The 18,409-nt window shown below is 43.5% G+C and overlaps 1 protein-coding gene across 1 annotated transcript in view; it reads left to right on the top strand.

Moving 5' to 3' along the window:
• The window catches only part of WWTR1 (WW domain containing transcription regulator 1), a gene marked incomplete at both ends in the record, with an annotated part of 143,316 nt that overhangs the window by 87,274 nt on the left and 37,633 nt on the right, over positions 1 to 18,409 (top strand). The window contains 1 exon segment of the mRNA XM_080696828.1: positions 2,353 to 2,489. Within this exon segment, the coding sequence (XP_080552954.1) occupies positions 2,353 to 2,489 (137 nt within the window).

Consider the following 18,409-nt stretch of genomic DNA (forward strand, 5'->3'; position numbering starts at 1 on the left):
TGGGCATTGAAGCCAGGTCTACCTCTAAGCTACATCCCCAGCCCTATTTATTTTATTCCTTTTTTAAAAAAAAATAGAGTCTCATTAAGTTGCTTAAATTCAGCTAAGTTGCTAAGGCTAGACTCAAACCTGCAATCTTCCTGTTTCAGTCTCCCAAACACTGAAATTATAGGCATGTGCCACCACACCTGGATGCAGTTTTTATTTTGAGATAGGATCTCACTGAGTTGCCCAGACTGGCCTGGAATCTCCCTGCCTCCTGAGTAGCTGGAATTACAGCATGCAGCGCTGCAGCAGGCTCATCAAACGATCTTAGGAAATATCTAGGTTTTTTTTCACTCAAGGAATAGAGGAGTTCCCTATAGCAGCAGCTTTCTGTCTTGAATGAAGAGTTTTGGCTTGAGGGTAAAAAGACCAAAAGAAAGCAAAAAATAAATAAACAAAATAATCAAGATAAATACAACTTCTGTGCAAAGCTGTTTCTATACCTAAGATTAAGTCAAGTAGTAATGATAATGGTTTCCTACACTGCAGATTCAGAGGATGACTTTATTCAAAATTAAGGTGCGAGTAATAGGTGCAGTCTGGTTCCTTTTCTTCTGTGTCTAAGGAAGGGTCGTGGGTATGTTGGGTTGACAAGAGGCAACTTTACTGAAAAGGCCAGAACAAAGGGCCAACATTCCATTTTTCTATCAAAGTTCATTGTCTTTTATGGGACTAGATCTCTGATACCATTTATTTATTTTTTTTATTTTTTGTAGTACTGGGGATCGGACCCAGGAGTATTCTACTTCCAAGCTACACTCTCAGTCCTATTTTTTATTCTTTTTCATTTGAAACAGGGTCTCAATAAGTTGCTGAGGGACTCACTAAGTAGCTGAGGCTGGTTGTGAACCTGTGATCCTCCTGTCTCAGCCTCCCAGGTAATGGAATTACAAGTGTGTGCCACCACACCTGGCTCTCTAATATCATTTATAAAATGAAGTGATGGCACTAGATGAATTGGGCTCTTCTTTAAGAGTATGTCTAGAGCTGGGTATGGCGACACACACTTGTAATCCCAGTACTCAGGAGGCCGAGGCAGGAAGATGAAGGGTTCGCAGCCAGCCTCAGCTACTTAGTGAGGCCCTCTGCAACTTAGTGAGATCCTGTTTCAAAATAAAGAATAAAAAATAGGGCTACAGGGGTGCGGCTCAGAGGTAGAATGCCCCTGGATTTAATCCCCAGTACAGAAAAAAAAAAAGATGTAAGGAAGGAAGGAGAGGAAGGGAGGGAGGAAACTTAGCAAGGCTCTCAGCAACTTAGCAAGACCCTGTTTCAAAACAACAAATAAAAAGCGCTGGGGTATAGCTCAAAGATATATTACCTCTAGGTTTAACCCTCCTCTTCCACAAATACATGTATATGTGTTTGAATGTATGTATATATGTATGTATACATGTATGTATAGGGCTCAAGATAAAGAATTTCCCTGGCATTTGTTGGGCCCCTGGTTGATCCTCAGCCCTGCGGCAGGGGAGAAATAGACAAACTTTCACTAAATGTGGAGCTTGGTGGAGTGGGGCAGGTTTTGTAAGGCAGAAAAAACAACATATGCTGTGGTTTGGGAGGCAGGTGCAAAGCTGGAGGCCCCTCTATCTTGTTAAGGGTGTATTGAACCCCGCGGGGTGGGGACGCAGCTCAGTGGCTAAGCACTTCTTCCCCATGCCTGAGTGCCTGGGTTCAATCCCACCACTGAAAAACAAAACAAACAAAAACACCCTAACCCGAGAAAACAACAAAAAAACATGGTTCAAAGTTCGCGTTCAAAACTCGTGTTGGGCCAGTTCCTTGGCGAATAAGTCATAACAGCAAATACTGGAAGCTGTTTATCTCTCTCTCTCCCGCCACTTGCTCCCTGCGCCACCCTCAGCCTCACAGCCAGCACCTGGCTCGGAGGAGGAGCTGCTCCGGGTTCCTGGGCGCCGCCTGGGGTGGGCGCTGTCAGCATCTTACTGGATGTGCAGCGGTGTTGAGCTAGGAATCTCTTCCACATGCCCATCTTTGGCTGAGCACACACACCAGAGGGCTCCTCCTAGGACATTCCTCAAGCTGAGAGAGTTGGGGGTGGACTGTGGGGCAGCTTCCACAGAGGGGCTCAGCGAGTGGATGATGGGGAGGTACCTCAAAGCTCCCTGAAAAATAAGCCCAGGCAGCCTGCTGGGCTGGGGCCTCGGTGGGCAAGTGTGTCCTTGGATGGAACCAGACACCTTCCGGAGGGGAGGACTGGCCCTCCGTCCATGTTGTGCTTCTATTGATGCTGATTAGGAAGCCGACGATGACAAAAGTAATTAATTTTCTTCCTTCTTTTAGTCACATAGAAAAAATCACCACATGGCAAGACCCTAGGAAGACGATGAATCAGCCCCTGAATCACATGAACCTCCACCCTGCCGCCACTCCTGCACCAGTGCCTCAGAGGTCCATGGCAGCCGCCCAGCCAAACCTGGGTAAGCCCCAAGCTCTGACTCCCGGGTGCAGGACCACGGGCCCCGGGCTCAGCGGCAGCCCGGTTGTCTCGTCTCCTTGCTTTGCTGTGCACCCAGGTAGTGTTCCTCCCTCTGTCCTTAGCCACATCCTCCTCCGCCATCCTTGCCTTCTTTTCTCCACTTCTTTGCCAGTCTGTGGCGCTGCTCCCTTAAGCGTACACCTCCATCCTAGCATCCTCTCCCGTTGCTTCAATTGAGTTCTTTGAAAAATTGCCTAAGAGCAAGGCGTGGTGGGGCACATCTGAAATTCCAGTACTTGAGAGGCTGAGACAGGAGAATCACAGGTTAGAGGGCGGCCTCAGCTATTTAGCGAGACCTTCAGCAACCTAGGGAGAGACCCAGTTTCAAAACAAAACCAAAAATAAAATATACAAAGGGCTATGTGTGCAGCTTGAAGATAGAATGCCCCTGGGTTCAATCTCCATTATATATAAAAATCATCTAAGTTTATTTCAAACACACTAAAATGATTCCTACTGGAGATAAGCTGATGGAGTGAATCCTCTCGAGTCTAAGAAGTAGCCAGGCTTCCTGGGAGTCATTCCCTCCTTCCTCCTGAGGGATAAAAATAAGGGAGTGCCAGTTTTAAGGTTATATTAAAAGACACTGCTGCTTTCGGATAAGATTAAACATACAGGTCCTGATTCAGGCACGGGACAGTTCTTTACAGGGAGGCAGAAGAACCTCCTGCTGGATTTTCAGAAATGACCAGAATAAACAGGGGAGTGTTATTCCCGGCCACCCTGGCCTCGTGCTGTGCCCCACCAAAGTGAATGTGAACCCAAGAAGGCCCAAGTTCTTCCGGGAAGATTGTGTTCGTTCTGCTACAGCTTGAAGACCTTCACTGGATCCAAAGAGCAGAGGACTTGGACATCCCTCTCCTGTGCAGGATAGGAAGTCCATCTCCCATCTAAAGGGTAGATCAAGGAAAACGGCCCGAGTTCCTCCTCGCCAAGCAGGGCTAAACCAAAGGCTCCCACGAATCATTGTTTAAACACACAAGTGTCGCGCCGGAAGCAGATGCCAGCGTAAGAAAGAAACCCCAAATTAGGTGGCGTTAGACTAGTTTCACTGTTTCTTTCATTACTTAACCTTTAATTAAAAATTGTACGAGCTGATAGTTTAAATGGAACTTAGGTTTTGGCCACTGGATCAGAGCCGGGGCTTTGTGTGTGCTAAGCATGTACTTCACCGTGGTCCTAACACACCCCCCCCCCCAGCCCTGGACCTCAGCTTTATAATCAATCATACCTGGAAAAGAAAAAGCTTTCAGGGACAGGATGAAAAAAATTCCAATATTTCAAAGACATGTTCGAAAAGTAAGTCTTCCTCCAATCCCCCTTGCTTCTGCCCCAGTTTATTTTCCAAAGCCAAGCATTATTTCCAGTTGTGTGTGTGCATGTGTGCCTGTTTTCACACACACACTACCATATTTACCCATTGTCCCGCACCTTCTTTTTTTCCCTTTCTATACTCATTCTTTTAAAAATTGCCTAAGAGTCCAACATATTGATATGCTATAATTAGTCAATTCACCTACCTCCCATCTAATGAATATTTAGGTTACCTGTATGTTGTTAGTTCATGCAGTGTATAATCACTCTGCCTGGTCAGATTCCTTCATGCATTTTCCTTAATTTTTAAAACTTGTAAACTGGTCGTGGTGGCGGCACACCCCTATAATCACAGTACTTGGAAGGCTGAGACAGAAGGATCACAAGTTTAAGACCAGCCACAGCAACTTAGCAAGCTCCTATTTCAACATAGAAAAATAAAAAGGGATAGAGTGTACCTGGAGGTTGAATGCCCCTGGGTTTAATCTCCAGTATCAAAAAGAATGCTTAAAAATTGATGTTGAGCTGGGCGTGGTGGCGCATGCTTGTAATCCCCGCGCTTGTGAGGCTGAGACAGGAGGATCACGCCGGTTCGAAGCCAGCCTGGCTGGCTTAAGAGACCCTGTTTCCAAATTTAAAAAATAGGTATGGGAGTGTAGCCCGGAGGTAGAAGGGCTTCCAGGAACACGAGTACCACCAAAAAAAAAAAAAAAGATGTTGAGCCGGGAAGGGCATGTTGTTGGTGTATACCTACAATCCCAGTCCTTGGGGAACTGAGGCAGGACGATCATAGGTTCACAACCAACCTGAAGGATATAGGGAGAGTCAGCAACCTAGAAAGATCCTGTTTCGTGTCGTTTCGTTTCTTTTCCCTTCCTTCCTTCCTTCCTTCTGCAGTATTGGGGATTAAACCCAGGACCATGCTACCTCTAAGTTATACCCTAAACCCTATTTTTTATATTTTATTTTTATTTATTCATTTATTGGTGGTACTAGGGGTGGAACCCAGGGGCTTTCTACCTCTGGCTATACTCCCAGACCTATTTTATATTTTATTTGGAAACAGAGTCTCACTAAGTTGCTGAGAGCTTCACTAAGTAGCTGAGGCTGGCTTGGAACCTGTGCGATCCTCCTGTCTCAGCCTCCCAAGTGTGGGGATTACAGGCGTGCGCCACCACACCCAGCTTATTCTTTATTTTGAAACAGGGTCTCTTAAAATTGTGGAGGATCTCACTAAGTAGCTGAGATTGGCCACAAAACTGTGATTCTCCTGTCTCAGCCTCCCAAGTACCGGGATTACAAACTTGTGCCACCACGCACAAAATCCTGTTTCAGAATAAAATAACCAGGAATGGGGACACACATTGTAAGCCCAGTACTTTGGAGGCTGACACAGGAAGATCACAGGTTCATGGCCAGCATTAACAATTTAATGAGGTCCTCCGTAATTTAGTTAGATCTTGTTTCAAAATAAAATAAAATAGGGTTGAAGGTGTGGCTCAATGGTAGAATTCCTCTGGGTTCAACTCCCAGAACCAAAATACATACATACATATATACATACATACATACATACATACATACATAATACATACAGGGCTGGGGTGTAGATTAGAGGTAAAACGTCCCTGGATTCATTCCCTAGTGACACACACACACACACACACACACACACACACTTGAAGACACAATAAAAACCCATTTGTGGCAGTCACAGTGGTACATGCTAGCAACATAGGAGGCTGAGGCAGGAAAATCATAAATTTGAGACCAACCTGGGCAATACAGTGAGACCCTGTCTCAAAATAAAAATATAATTGGGCTAGGGATGTAACTTATTAGCAAAGCAAGCCTGCATTCGATCTCCAGTGTGGAGGATGGGGGAGAATCCCAGCTGCACTTGCAAAATATATATAAAAAGAAGTTGCAAGCAGACACTTTGCTGCGCACTTGTGATCTTAGCACTTGGGAGGCTCAGATAGGAGGATTGCAGATTTGAAGCCAGCCTCAGCCGCTTAGTGGGACTGTCAGCAAGCTAGTGAGGTCTTGTTTCAAATAGGGCTGGAGATGTAGTTCAGAAGTAGAACACCCCTGGGTTCAATCCTCAAAACAAAAAAAGTTGTCATCTAAACATTTTGAAACATATTTATCTCTGGCTAAATGAAATAACTTACTTTCCAGATTTCTAATAAATCAAGGCAGTAAATTTCTTGAGGCACACAATCTGGGATTTTTTTTTTCAATAATAGTTGAGTATTTTTCCAGTATAAAGAGAGCTTCTAGGCTATAGAGAATCCCAGATGTGTACCACGGATGGAAATAAAGTGAAAATGCCAAGTAAGTGCCAAAGACCAGGAGAAAATTTAGAATCACAATGTGGTCCTCATATTAAATGATTTACTCAGACCATGTCTAGTTACAGGTCTGCCTGTGGTTTATATTCTTTATGTTGATCTTTAAAGGTAAAAAGATCAGATTCTCTCTTCTTATTTTTGGGAGGGGAGGAGGGGTGAGAGTACTAGGATTGAACCCAAGGAAGCTCTGCCACTGAGCTAAATCCCCAGCATATTTTAGTTTTTATTTTGAGACAGGGTCTTGCTAAATTGACCCATCTGGCCTTGAATTTGAAATTCTTCTCCTTCCTCCTGCATGGCTGGGATGACTAGTGTGTGCCACCATGCCTGGCTGAAATAAGTGTTTATTCTTATTATCACTACTACTCGTTGTGGAAAGAAAAATTTTATTTTCTATTTTTTTTAAACTATAGTATATTTTAAGACACTTTTCACTGTAGTAAAGTTTTGGGGTTTTTTTGTGGGACTGGGGGTGGAACCCAGAGGCTTTCTACCTCCGGGCTATATACCCCAGACCTATTTTATATTTTATTTGGAAACAGGGTCTCACTAAGTTGCTGAGAGCCTCACTAAGTAGCCAAGGCTGGCTTCGAACCTGCGCGATCCTCCTGTCTCAGCCTCCCAAGCGCAGGGATTACAAGTGTGCGCCACCACGCCCGGCTTGTAGTAAAGTCTTTAAACAAACAAACAAACAAACAAACAAACAAACAAACAAACCAACCAAAGACTTGGCCTGGCATTGGGCTGCACACCTATAATCCCAGTACATGGGAGACCTGAGACAGGAAGATCACCAGTTCAGAGCCAACTTCAGCAATTTAGTGAGGTTTTTGGCAACTTAGTCAGACTTCTTTTGTTTCCAAATAAAAATACAAGACCTGGGGGCATGGCCTGGAGGTAAAAGCCTTCTGGGTTCCATCCTCAGTACCAAAGGGAAAAAAAGAAAAAGGCTTATTTGAGGCTGGTTTAGATTGCAGAGCTTTAAAATGAGGACCACTGTTCACTACTCTCAGCGAGAATAGCGGTCCCTAATGAAAAAATGTGTCAGTTCCCCCCTCCCCTAGGAAATTTATTAGTAGGTATCTTATTTCTAAGAGCTTTAGATGTATTCCTAAAGTGTGGCTGGTAATTAAACCATGTTTTAATTGTGAGAGGAGAGACCTGCCACTCAAAAGTATCCTGGAGTTAGTGACTCTGTGTGTGTGTGTGTGTGTGTTGCTGGGAATTAAACTCAGGGTATGCATTCCACCTCTGAACTACACCTCCAGCCCTTTAAAAAAAATTTTTTTTTGTTTTGAAAAGAAATCTCACTGAGTTGCTGAGGCTGGCTTCGAACCTGTGATCCTTCTTTTTCAGCCTCCTAAGTACTGGGATAACGGATTATGCTCTGGTATTTTAGTGACTTCTTAAGAACAGAGAACCCCGTACAAATTGGAAAATTTGTTGTGTGTTTAGACTCATTGAATTTTAAAACATTAGGTAAAATGAAGTAGGCTATAAAAGGGAATATTGCATTTTTTTTTTACTTTAATTCAAATACCTTCAGTTTGGTGTGGTTTCTAACTGAAATTTTAGAGTATATATTTGCCAAATTGGGTTGGAGGCAAGGTTTTAGCCAATTTGATTATCTGAGTAGATTGGTGACCTTCAAATCTGAATCCCCAAGTATTCCCCGGAATGAAAAAGAAAGGAAGATCTTGGAGAACTTTACATAGTAAGGAAGAGAGAGTACTTGGTAGAAGTCGTATCACCTTTATAGGCTGGGAGCTCAGAACGCACTTGGAATGCTCCCTTTTAAGTAACACAGAGAGGGGAAATTACCATAAAATTACAAGTGAATGTTGATTTCTTTTTTTTTTTTTTTTTGTCCCATAACACAAACCGGAAGAAATGCATGTCTATCTTTCCCTCCCTTCCTTCCTTCCTTCCTTCCTTCCTTCCTTCCTTCCTTCCTTCCTTCTTCCTTCTTCTTCTTCTTCTTCTTCTTCTTCTTCTTCTTCTTCTTCTTTCTTTCTTTCTTTCTTTCTTTCTTTCTTTCTTTCTTCTTTCTTTTTTCTTTCTTTTTGCAGTAATGGAGGTGGAATTCAGGGACGTTCTACTGCCAAGCTACACCCCCAGCCCTATTTTTTTATTCCTTATTTTAAAACAGGGTTAATGAAATGAGTAAAAAAAGAGAGAGAAAATGTCTACATAGGCCTTATTATAACAGAGAGCCATAGGCCAAGGAACATGCAGCCTGGTGCTGAACTTGGTCCTCTGTGAGGGGTGGTGGTGAAGGGGGCCAGGATGGGTTTGAGGGCTGGGGATCCATTTTATATAAGGTTAATTGGAAGAACTTGAAGTCAGAACTGAGTGACTGTTGGGTTTGACATTTAATAGTTGGGTTGTCTGTTTAATTTCTCTGAGACTTATTTTCCTTATTTGTGAATCTAAGTTGTCCATGGCTTGTGACCTGCTATATAGTAAGCCCCCCGTGAAGCCTGCGATCCTCTTGTCTTGGCCTCCCAAGTACTGGGATTACAGACGTGTGCTGCCACGTCCGGTTTAAAGTGTTTTTACCAAGCCCAACGTGGTGGCTTAGGCTTGTAATCCTAGTACTTGGGAGCCCAAGACAAAAAGATTTCAGTTTTACAGCTGGCCTTTAGCAATTTGTGAGACCCTCTGCAACTTAGTGAGACCCTATTTTAAAATAAAGATTAAAAAACAGGACTGGAGTATATCTGGGAGGTAGAAGGGCTAAATTTCCCAGTACCACACACACACACACAAAAAAAGTGTTTTTACCAACAGACAATGGCATGCCTTTTTTAAAAAATTTCTTTGCCTTTTTGGTGATAATCCTAGTGGACGTAAAGCAGTGTGCAGGGTCCCAGTCACACATTAACAGAGCACTTTATTGGAATGAGGCTCCAACCTGGGTTGCCAGCATCCTCTCAGACAGTACAGGAAAAATAAAGACTGTATAACAATCCCACCAGACTGGCAGCCCTGGCCGGCTCAGAAACTTTTGGTAAAGTGCAGCCAGTATTTTTAATACTATATGAATTTTTTAAAACACACACACACACACACACACACACACACACACACACACACACACCTTTGATGGTGCGTCATCCGCCAGCCCAGAGTCTAAGTCCTCTAGGTCCGTGCCTTGATCTGTACTCAAATTATAAACACATGTGTAGGTTTTAATTTCCAGGGCAGGCTTTTCAAGACAAGATGGAAAATCTTGTCTATGCTCAGCTTGCTACATTGGCTTATTCATTTCCTCTAAGAAGTGTACAAAGGCTATATATATATAATAATCAAATATAATAATGTATTTAATAAATTTATATTTATATATAGATATAAATTTTGTCTTATTTTGTGAGGTACTGGGAATTGAACCCATGGACATTCTACCTCTAAGCCATATCCCAGTTTTACTTTATTTTTTATTTGGAAACAGGGTCTCACTCAGTTGCTGAGAGACTTGCTAAGTCACTGAGATTGGCTTTGAACCTGCAATCCTGTCTAAGCATCCCAAGTACTGGGATTATAGGCATGCACCACCATATGCCTGATATTGTATATACATTTAATATTTTGTATTAATATTTTGTACATGTAATATTTTGTATTGATCCTAAGAGCATTCTACCTCCAAGCTACATCTCCAGCCCTTTTAATTTTATATTTTAAATCAGGATCTCACCAAGTTGGTGAGGCTATCCTTGAACCTGTGATCCTCCTGTCTCAGTTCCCACTTATTGTGAGGAGAGTATATACCATCATGCCTGGCTCTATAATTTTTGATGAGGTGTTTTTCTTAGAAAGTAATATATGCATATGTCAAAAGTATTCAAACAGTTCCAAAGGGTATTCATGAGCAATCTCTGCTACCAGGATCTCAGCCCTTCTCTCCCCACCACAGACACCACTGCTGCCTCTTCTAGGGGCACCCTACGTACATATACATCCTGCATACTTGTCTAGGGACACCCTACATACATCCTGTATCCTTGTCTAGCGGTGCCATGCATATATCTCTGTATATTAGCCCCTGGCTTCTGCTGTTCATGTATAGGATAATTTTACCAAAGTGGAACCCTTGGACAAGATTATATGCATTTAAAAAAAATTTTTTTCTGTACTTAGGGATGGAACCCAGGGGCATTCTATCTCCAAGTTACACTCTCAGCCCTATTTTATTTTTTATTTTGAAACAGGGTCTCACTGAGTTGCCAAAGGCCTCACTAAGTAAATGAGGCTTTCTGCCAACTGAGATCCTCTCATCTCAGCCTTCCAAATGCTGGGATTACAAACGTGCACCACCACGCCCAGTTTAAAGTTCTAAGAGATTCTGTTCCATTTCTTTCTTAAAAGGTTACACCAGTTTACATTCCTGCCAATAAAGTTCTTCTTTCCTCTGTATCTTGACCAATAAAGTCTTTTAGCAAATTTTTATTTAGTTAGTTTTTTGATACTGGGGCTTGAACCCAGGGGCATTCTACCTCTGAACTACACCTCACCTTTTTGTTTTGTATTTTGAAACAGGGTCTCCTTAAGGGCTGAGGATGGCCTTGATCATCCTGTCTCAGCCTCCCAAGTACTAGGATTACCCCTTTCCAGAGAGTTCTGGCCCGAGAGTCATACCAAGTCGACTTCAAAAGCGAGAGGAAAATCCAGCTAGTTGAGCAGCGTCGTTGAAATTCACTGGGTAGAATGTACCTGGAATCAGATCTCTTCAGGGCTAACCGCCTGCAGAAAACACTGCAGGAGTGAGCTCCCCGTCCCCTGGAGAGAAGCCAAGCCCCTTAGGAGGGAGGCAGAGACTGGGGTCACTTTCTTCTACTCCCTCTTTCTTTATACTGCCTTCATTTATTTACTTATCTTTAGTGGAGTCTAATCTCTTCCTCAAGCTGTGGAACTCTGTTGGGAACTTTAAAACTAATATGATGGTTTTAGAGCTATCTCCTGGCTGACTTCCAACAGTGAGCCCAGGGAAGTCCCTGCTCGGCAGCGTCTCACCCATTCAGAGCCGGAGGCCCCATGGGAGCAGGCAGTGGGGTTCTGCATGGCTCCTCATTCAGCCACTTATTTCTGATTGATAAGTGCTGAGTGACACTTGAACACTTGTCTTTGATCTCTGCTTTGGGGCCCCTGGTGATGATGCCCTGCCTGTGTGATCATCACCTCCCCCACCTGCCCCCGCACCAGCTGATTGATTTCTTCTTCCTTTCTGGGAATCTAAATTTATTCCCTCGGTGTTTTGCAGTTGCTGGTGGTCAGGGACAGCTGTTCTTTCATGCTTTACTCTGAATAATTCTCCATGATGATTTAGCAAAATAATATCCGAGGAGAAGGCAGGAAAACAAAGAAAGGCCTTCATAATCTTTCCTCCTCCTCCTCCTCCTCCTCCTCCTCCTCCTCCTCCTCCTCCTCCTCCTCCTCCTTCTCCTCCTTCTCCTCCTCCTCCTCCTTCTCCTTCTCCTTCTCCTCCTCCTCCTCCTCTTCCTCCTCCTCCTCCTCCTCCTTCTCCTCCTCCTCCTTCTCCTCCTCCTCCTCCTCCTCTTCCTCCTCCTCCTCCTCCTCCTCCCCTCTTCTCCTCCTCCGGATTGAACCCAGAGGCATTTTACCTCTGAGCTACATCCCCAGGCTGATTTTATTTTTTATTTGGAAACAGGGTCTCTTTAGGTTGCCGAGAACTTCACAAAATTGCTGGAACCTGCAAGTCCTCCTGTCTCAGCCTCCTAGGGGATTACAGGCTTGTACCACCACCTCTGGCTTTTGACAGTCCTTTCTTTTTCTCCTGAAGTGCTAGGAAGAAGATCATCTCCTATTCCAGTTTTTTTTTTTTTTTTTTAAGGAAAAAAATAAGATCCTCACAGGCAATCAGCTCGTATTACATAATTGCCACTTGGTCATAATGTCATTCAGCAAAAGAGAGAGGGAGAGAGAGAGAGAGAGAGAGAGGGAGAGGGAGAGGGAGAGGGAGAGGGAGAGGGAGAGGGAGAGGGAGAGGGAGAGAAGGAATAAACCACTATAATTTACCATTCAAAGTCATACTAACATGTTTTTAGATATTTGTCTTGTCTGTTTTTCAATATAAACAGAAACAAAAAAAGTGAGAAAATCGTCTACATTTTGTGTGTGTGGCCTGCCTTTTAAATTTCACACGTAACGAGCGTCTTCCTCTTTCAGTACATATTTTTTGTATTTTTGATGAGCTCCTTTTCTTAGGAAATTAACTGGCATATGGCAGAAGCATTCACACAGTTCTAAAGGGCGTTCATGACAAGTCTGCCACCACGACCGCAGTCCTTCCCTCCTCCCATCAGACACCACTGCTACCTCTTGTCTAGAGGTACCCTGCATACATCTTGCATTCTTGTCTAGATGTACCCCACACACATCCTTGTACATAAGTCCTTGGTCATATGCCATTCACATATAGGATAATTTTGCTAACATGGAATTCATGGATGAGAGTATATGCATTTAAAATTTTAATAGATTATATTCCTTTTTTTTTTTTTCCTTTGGTGGTACTGGGTATGGAACCCAGGGGCTTTCTACCTCCGGGCTGTATTCCCAGACCTTTTTATATTTTATTTGGAAACAGGGTCTCACTAAGTTGCTGAAAGCCTCACTAAGTAGCTGAGGCTGGCTTCGAACCTGTGCGATACTCCTGCCTCAGCCTCCCAAGCGCAGGGATTACAAGTGTGCGCCACCACGCCCGGCTCATTTCTTTCTTCAAAGGCTACAGCAGTTTACATTTCTGCCATAAAGTTTTTTTCCCCCTGTACCTTGGCCAATAAAGTCTGTTAGCAAACTTAAAAAAAATTTATTTTTCAATACTAGAGGTTGAATCCAGGGGCATTCTACCTCTGAGATATACCCCCATTCTTTTTTCTTAATTTTTATCTTGAAACAGGGTCTGGCTAAGTTGCTGAGGCTGGCCTGGAACCTTCAGTCCTCCTAGTTCAGCCACAAAGTACTAGAATTACAGGTGTGTGGCACCATGCCCACCTGGCTCAGAAGTGGGTTCTTAACCAAGCACCTAGATGTCCCCCTGACCCTGTCTTCCAGCTTATGTATCCATATGTTTTCAGCTAAGCCATAAATGGAAGTTCTTTTGCTTCCCAGTACATGTCATACGTTTCATTCCATATTATTTTCGTCCTTTTCCTTTTCAGTATTATATTTCTCAGACACCAGTGAAGAGTGAGTTGTGAGTTTTGAATTTTGCCAAGACTTAAATATTTGCAGAACTGGAAAGATATAAAGCTGAAAAGAAAAGAAAAGTGAGTGTGTCTGATTGAGCTCTGGCTCAGGAGACATCCAGTTGCCTCAAAGCTTCATACTCCAAATAGATTAAAAAAAAAAATTCTTCTACTTCCACTGTTATCCATTGCTGCCGTACCTGAATTAGAGACTATGATTTGTCTCCAGGTGTAATGGGACATTACATCCCATCCTAACAACCCAAATAGCCCATTCTGAAGTTTCGCGATTCCTTCTCCCAGGGCTTAGGTTTTCTGTCGCTCCTCTCTAGGACTCTGAAGAGCAGGGATCTTTCTTTAGGGAGCTCTTCTCAGGGCCTGGGAAGATCTTGTTCATTCTGCTTCATCTTCTCCTCTGTGTCTCGTTCGCTGTTGAGTCTAGTCTGCAATCAGAGGGAATCCCAGGGTCCGAACTGCATTGAAACAGGATGGCTTTGGTCTCAAATGCTCCTGATGTTCACACCTGCTTCTCCTTTTCTACCCTCTACTCTGCCCTTCTTGGCTTGCTTATTTTTCCTCTTGTCAAGAAGTCTACTTCTGACCTTGCGAAGCCCTTTCCTGGTAGGTCTTGAACTTAGCAGAAAATGCGCTTGGTGCCCCAAGTTCCTCCACGAAAACCTGTTAATTTTCTGTTCCAAGTGTCTTGTCCTCGGCGGCAGCTGTCTCAGAGGTGTTTCTTCTGAAAGACCTTCCCAACCAGTCCTATAGGGTAACTCTCTGTGGTCTTCCCAAGCTCAACCTCACTCTGCTGTCTGTCTCTCTTGCCTCCCACCCCCATTTTATTGTTGCTGTATGATCATACATTACAGTGAGGCGAAATTCTCAGCGTGTCCATTCATACATGCACACACCGTCTCTTGGTGTGGCTCCCCATCCCGCCACCCCTCCGCTCTCCCCATACATTGCTAGTAAGGTTGGTGGTGCTATCTTCATAATGGGCACATAATATTATTTGGTCAGTTTCCTTCCTCAGCGCTCCTTTTCTCCACTTCCCTCTTCCTACTTATTATCATAGGGTTCTTTTTCTTTCCTATTTTCTCTCTAGCTTCTACATTTGAGAGAAAAAAATACAGCCCTTGACTTTCTGAGACTGGCTGATTTTACTTAGCGTGGTATTCTCTAGTTCCATCCATTTTCCTGCAAAGTTTGTTCTTCTTGATGACTTGTGTGTGTGTGTGTGTGTGTGTGTGTGTGTGTGTGTGTGTATTGCATTTTCTTTATTAAAATGGGAATTATTTAAGGAATAGTTAGGGGCTGGGGATGTCGTTCAGTGTTAAAGCACTTGTCTATAGTTCAAAGACCCTAGGTTCAAGCCCCAGCACCACACACACACACACACACACACACACACACACACACACAGTCTGAAGAACAGTTAGTGTTGGGAACAGAGGTGGGAGGAAGATAAACTGGGATTCAGCATCTAAAAGCATATTTCACAGCCAGGGTCTGTCTCTTCCAAATGCCAAATAGGTATCAAAACCATCGTTTGTTTGTTTTGTGTGGTGCTGAGGACTGAACCCAGGGCCATTCTACCTTTGAGCTACACCCTAGCCCTTTTTATTTTTTCTTATTTTGTTGAAACAGGGTTTCACCAGGTTGCTGAGAGCATCACTAAGGGCTGATGCTGGTCTTGAACCAGTGATCCTCCTGTGTCAGCCCCCAAGTACTAGGATTACAGGCATGTGCCACCATGCTCAGCTCAAAACCATTGCTCAAATAGCCCCTTCTTCTAAGAGCAATTATGCTGCCAAATGATGACCCATATACGGCAGTTTGTCTGGACCCTGCCGGGCAGAATTTTCATCTCCGAGGAGTCTGGGGTCTGTGTTGCAGGGATTTTGCTTTTAAATACCTCATATTTTATTTTGAAATAATCTTACACTACAGAAGTTTCAAGTATAAAGCCAGATGTGGTGGAGTATATCTGTAATCCCAGTGCTTGGGAGAACTACAGGTTCAAGGCCAGCCTCAGCAACTTGGTGAGACTGTTTTGAAATTTAAAAAGGAAAGGGCTGGAGGTGTAGCTAGAGGTGGAACATCCCTGGGTTCAATCCCCAGTACCAAACAAATGAAATAAAATAAAAGAAGCAAGATGATCCGTGAAACAAAGTCTCCTACAGTGCTGGGAGAAATGTTTTTTCAGGTTTGGAGATCTGAGCTGTAATTCTTCATAAGTCACTGTGATGTAGGGGACAATGTCCTCAAAATCCACCCAGGGGTGAACAGGAGGAGATTCAGGAAGATGTCTCCTCTAATCTCCCAAACACCTTGATGGTGTGATGGCTAGTTCCCACCGGCAATCTCAGGAAACAGAACAGGTGTGCTCCTCGTGCCCAGCTTCATTTGAGGACAAAATGAGGAAAACCCCGGAGCTGCAGCTCTCTTGCCATATATTTTGCGTGGCTTTCGTGTCTAAGAACAGAACCCTCTTTTTTTTTTTTTTTTTTGGTGGTGCTGGGGTTTCTGGAAACCCTTCTAGCTCTGGACTACACTCCCAGATACCTATTTTTATATTTTTATTTGAAAACAGGGTCTCTTAAGCCAGCAAGGCCGGCTTTGAACCTGCGCGATCCTCCTGTCTCTGCCTCCCAAACGCGAGGATTACAAGCGTGCGCCATCACGCCAGGCGTTAAGAACAGAACCCTCTTTGACACACCCTCCCAAATCGAATGTGGAGACCATGGGCTTTTGTTTTGTTTTGCTTGGCACCAGAATCTCCTGGTGCAAGGCTTTAAAAGCAGAACCACTTTGATTTCTACCCCGCTTTACGCCTGTCCAAACCTTATTCTTTTTCTCCCCAAAGATGATCATGAACCGGGGCACAAAGCTGAGACAGCAGGGAGAGAGACGCTGATTCTAGGAGTATCTCTTTTCTGTCTGCGATTTAACTAGCTTCACCGTGTACCCCAGAATTTCTCCATCTCTGGGTCTTTGCTTTTTTTTTCCCCTCTAAATTTTTCATTTTATCAAAACATATGAAATGACACAGCAGTTTTCTGTGTAGACTGAAGCCACAAGCTTGAAGGAGCTTTGGGTTCCTTTAGAGTAGAGGCCGGCCACAGAGCTGACTCAAGCCCGTGAGCCCCCAGGGGACGTGCCAGCCCTCCCCTGCTGCCCCTCCGCCATGGGGGATGCCCTGTTTTTACACAGGTACCTTAAGCTCACACAGGTCAGACCTGCTTCCATCTCAAAGCCTTTGTTCATACTCCCCCCACCCCACTCTACCTCCCCCTCTGACTTCTACATTCCATTCAGATATTTATTTATTTATTTATTTATTTATTTATTTATTTATTTGTTGTACAGGGGATGGGTCCCAGGGGCATTCTACCACCAAGCCACACCCCCAACCTTATATTTTTTTAATTCTCATTTTGAAACAGGGTCTCACTGAGTTGCAAAGGGTCTCACTAAGTAGCTGAGGCTGTCTGCGAACCATGATTCTCCTGTCTCAGCCTCCCAAATGCTAGGATTACAAGCATGCGCCACCACGCCCGGCTCAGATTTTTTTAAGATTATAAATTCCCTCTTCAGAGAGGCCTTACTTAGCTGGGCATGGTGGTGCACACCTGTAATCCCACTACTTGAGAGGGTGAGACAGGATGATCCCAGGTTCGAGGACAACCAGCAACATAGTGAGACCCTGTTTCAAAAATTAAAAAAGGCAAGCTGGGTATGGTGGCACATGCCTGTAATCGCAGTACTTGGGAGGCTGAGACAGGAGGATCGAAGGTTCAAGGACAGCCCCAGCAAGTAGTGAAACTCTTCCAACCTAGTGAGACTCTGTTTCAAAGTAAAAATAAAAAATAGGGCTGGGAGTGTAGCTCAGAGGTAGAATGCTCCTGAGTTCAATTTCCAGTACCAAACACACACACAAATAATAATAATAATAATAATAATAATAATAATAGTAGCAGTAGTAGTAGTAAGAGAGGCTTTCCTTAACTTCTCTAGATAATTCCTCATTTGTTTGTTCAAAGCCCTTATCACTAAAATTACACTGCTTATTTGCTATTGTGTGTGTTCCCACTAGACTATAATCTTGAGGCACGGGGACCTTGCTATTTTGACTGTCCCTGTGTCTCTGGCAGTATTAAGTGGTATCATGGGAATGAATAGTTAAATGAACCATAGGCCCCTGGAAAGAAAAATACCAATATATTCCTATCCGCTAAGCCCCACCACTCATAATATTCTGATACTCTTTTCATTTTAAAGGCAATTAACTTTGGGGGACTCGCTAGAAGTCTTACAAGATCTAGGGGTTCTTCTCTCGATGAAGTGTGTGCAGTTTCCCCAAATCTGGTATATAAATTTTTCAGATATTCTAATCCTGCTATCCCTGGTAAAATTCTTGTTTACATACTTTTTTCTTTTCTGAGTGGTCCTGGCCCAGTGCGAAACACTCAGCCTTGCATTATTATTATTTTATTAAATTTGATTGCTGAAAACCAGCCATCTTTTCTTAGTCTGTCTGCATTTCTGTGATTCTTTGTGAAGCTGATAATTTTCCGTGTTTGATTACTCACTGCACATTTTCTTTCATACATTGTTCGGGTCCTTTGTTTTCTGAGTCTTAATGTCTGTCGTACCACCTCTTTAAATAATAAAGATGTTTACTAAAATGATATATTATGAAAAGAAAACATATGCAAAGCCAGGGGCTCTTACTGACAAACCCTACCCCCCTTTGGAACACAGCTGTACATTCATTTTCCAATGTTTAGCTCAGGTTTCCGAGTTTTGCACCTGGAGTAGTTTTAAAATCACTCAGCAGAGCTAACCAATAGAAAGCCACCATAAACTCTTTCCCGACTAATGAAAATAAATGCATGAATCAGAGTTTCCATTTCCTGCCTGGATAAAAGTCTACCTATTGTCTGAAGATAATAAGGCCGCTTGGGTTACATTGCGCTTGC

The sequence above is a fragment of the Muscardinus avellanarius genome (assembly GCF_963383645.1).
Source record: "Muscardinus avellanarius genome assembly, chromosome: 5".
Classification (NCBI taxonomy): Eukaryota; Metazoa; Chordata; class Mammalia; order Rodentia; family Gliridae; genus Muscardinus; species Muscardinus avellanarius.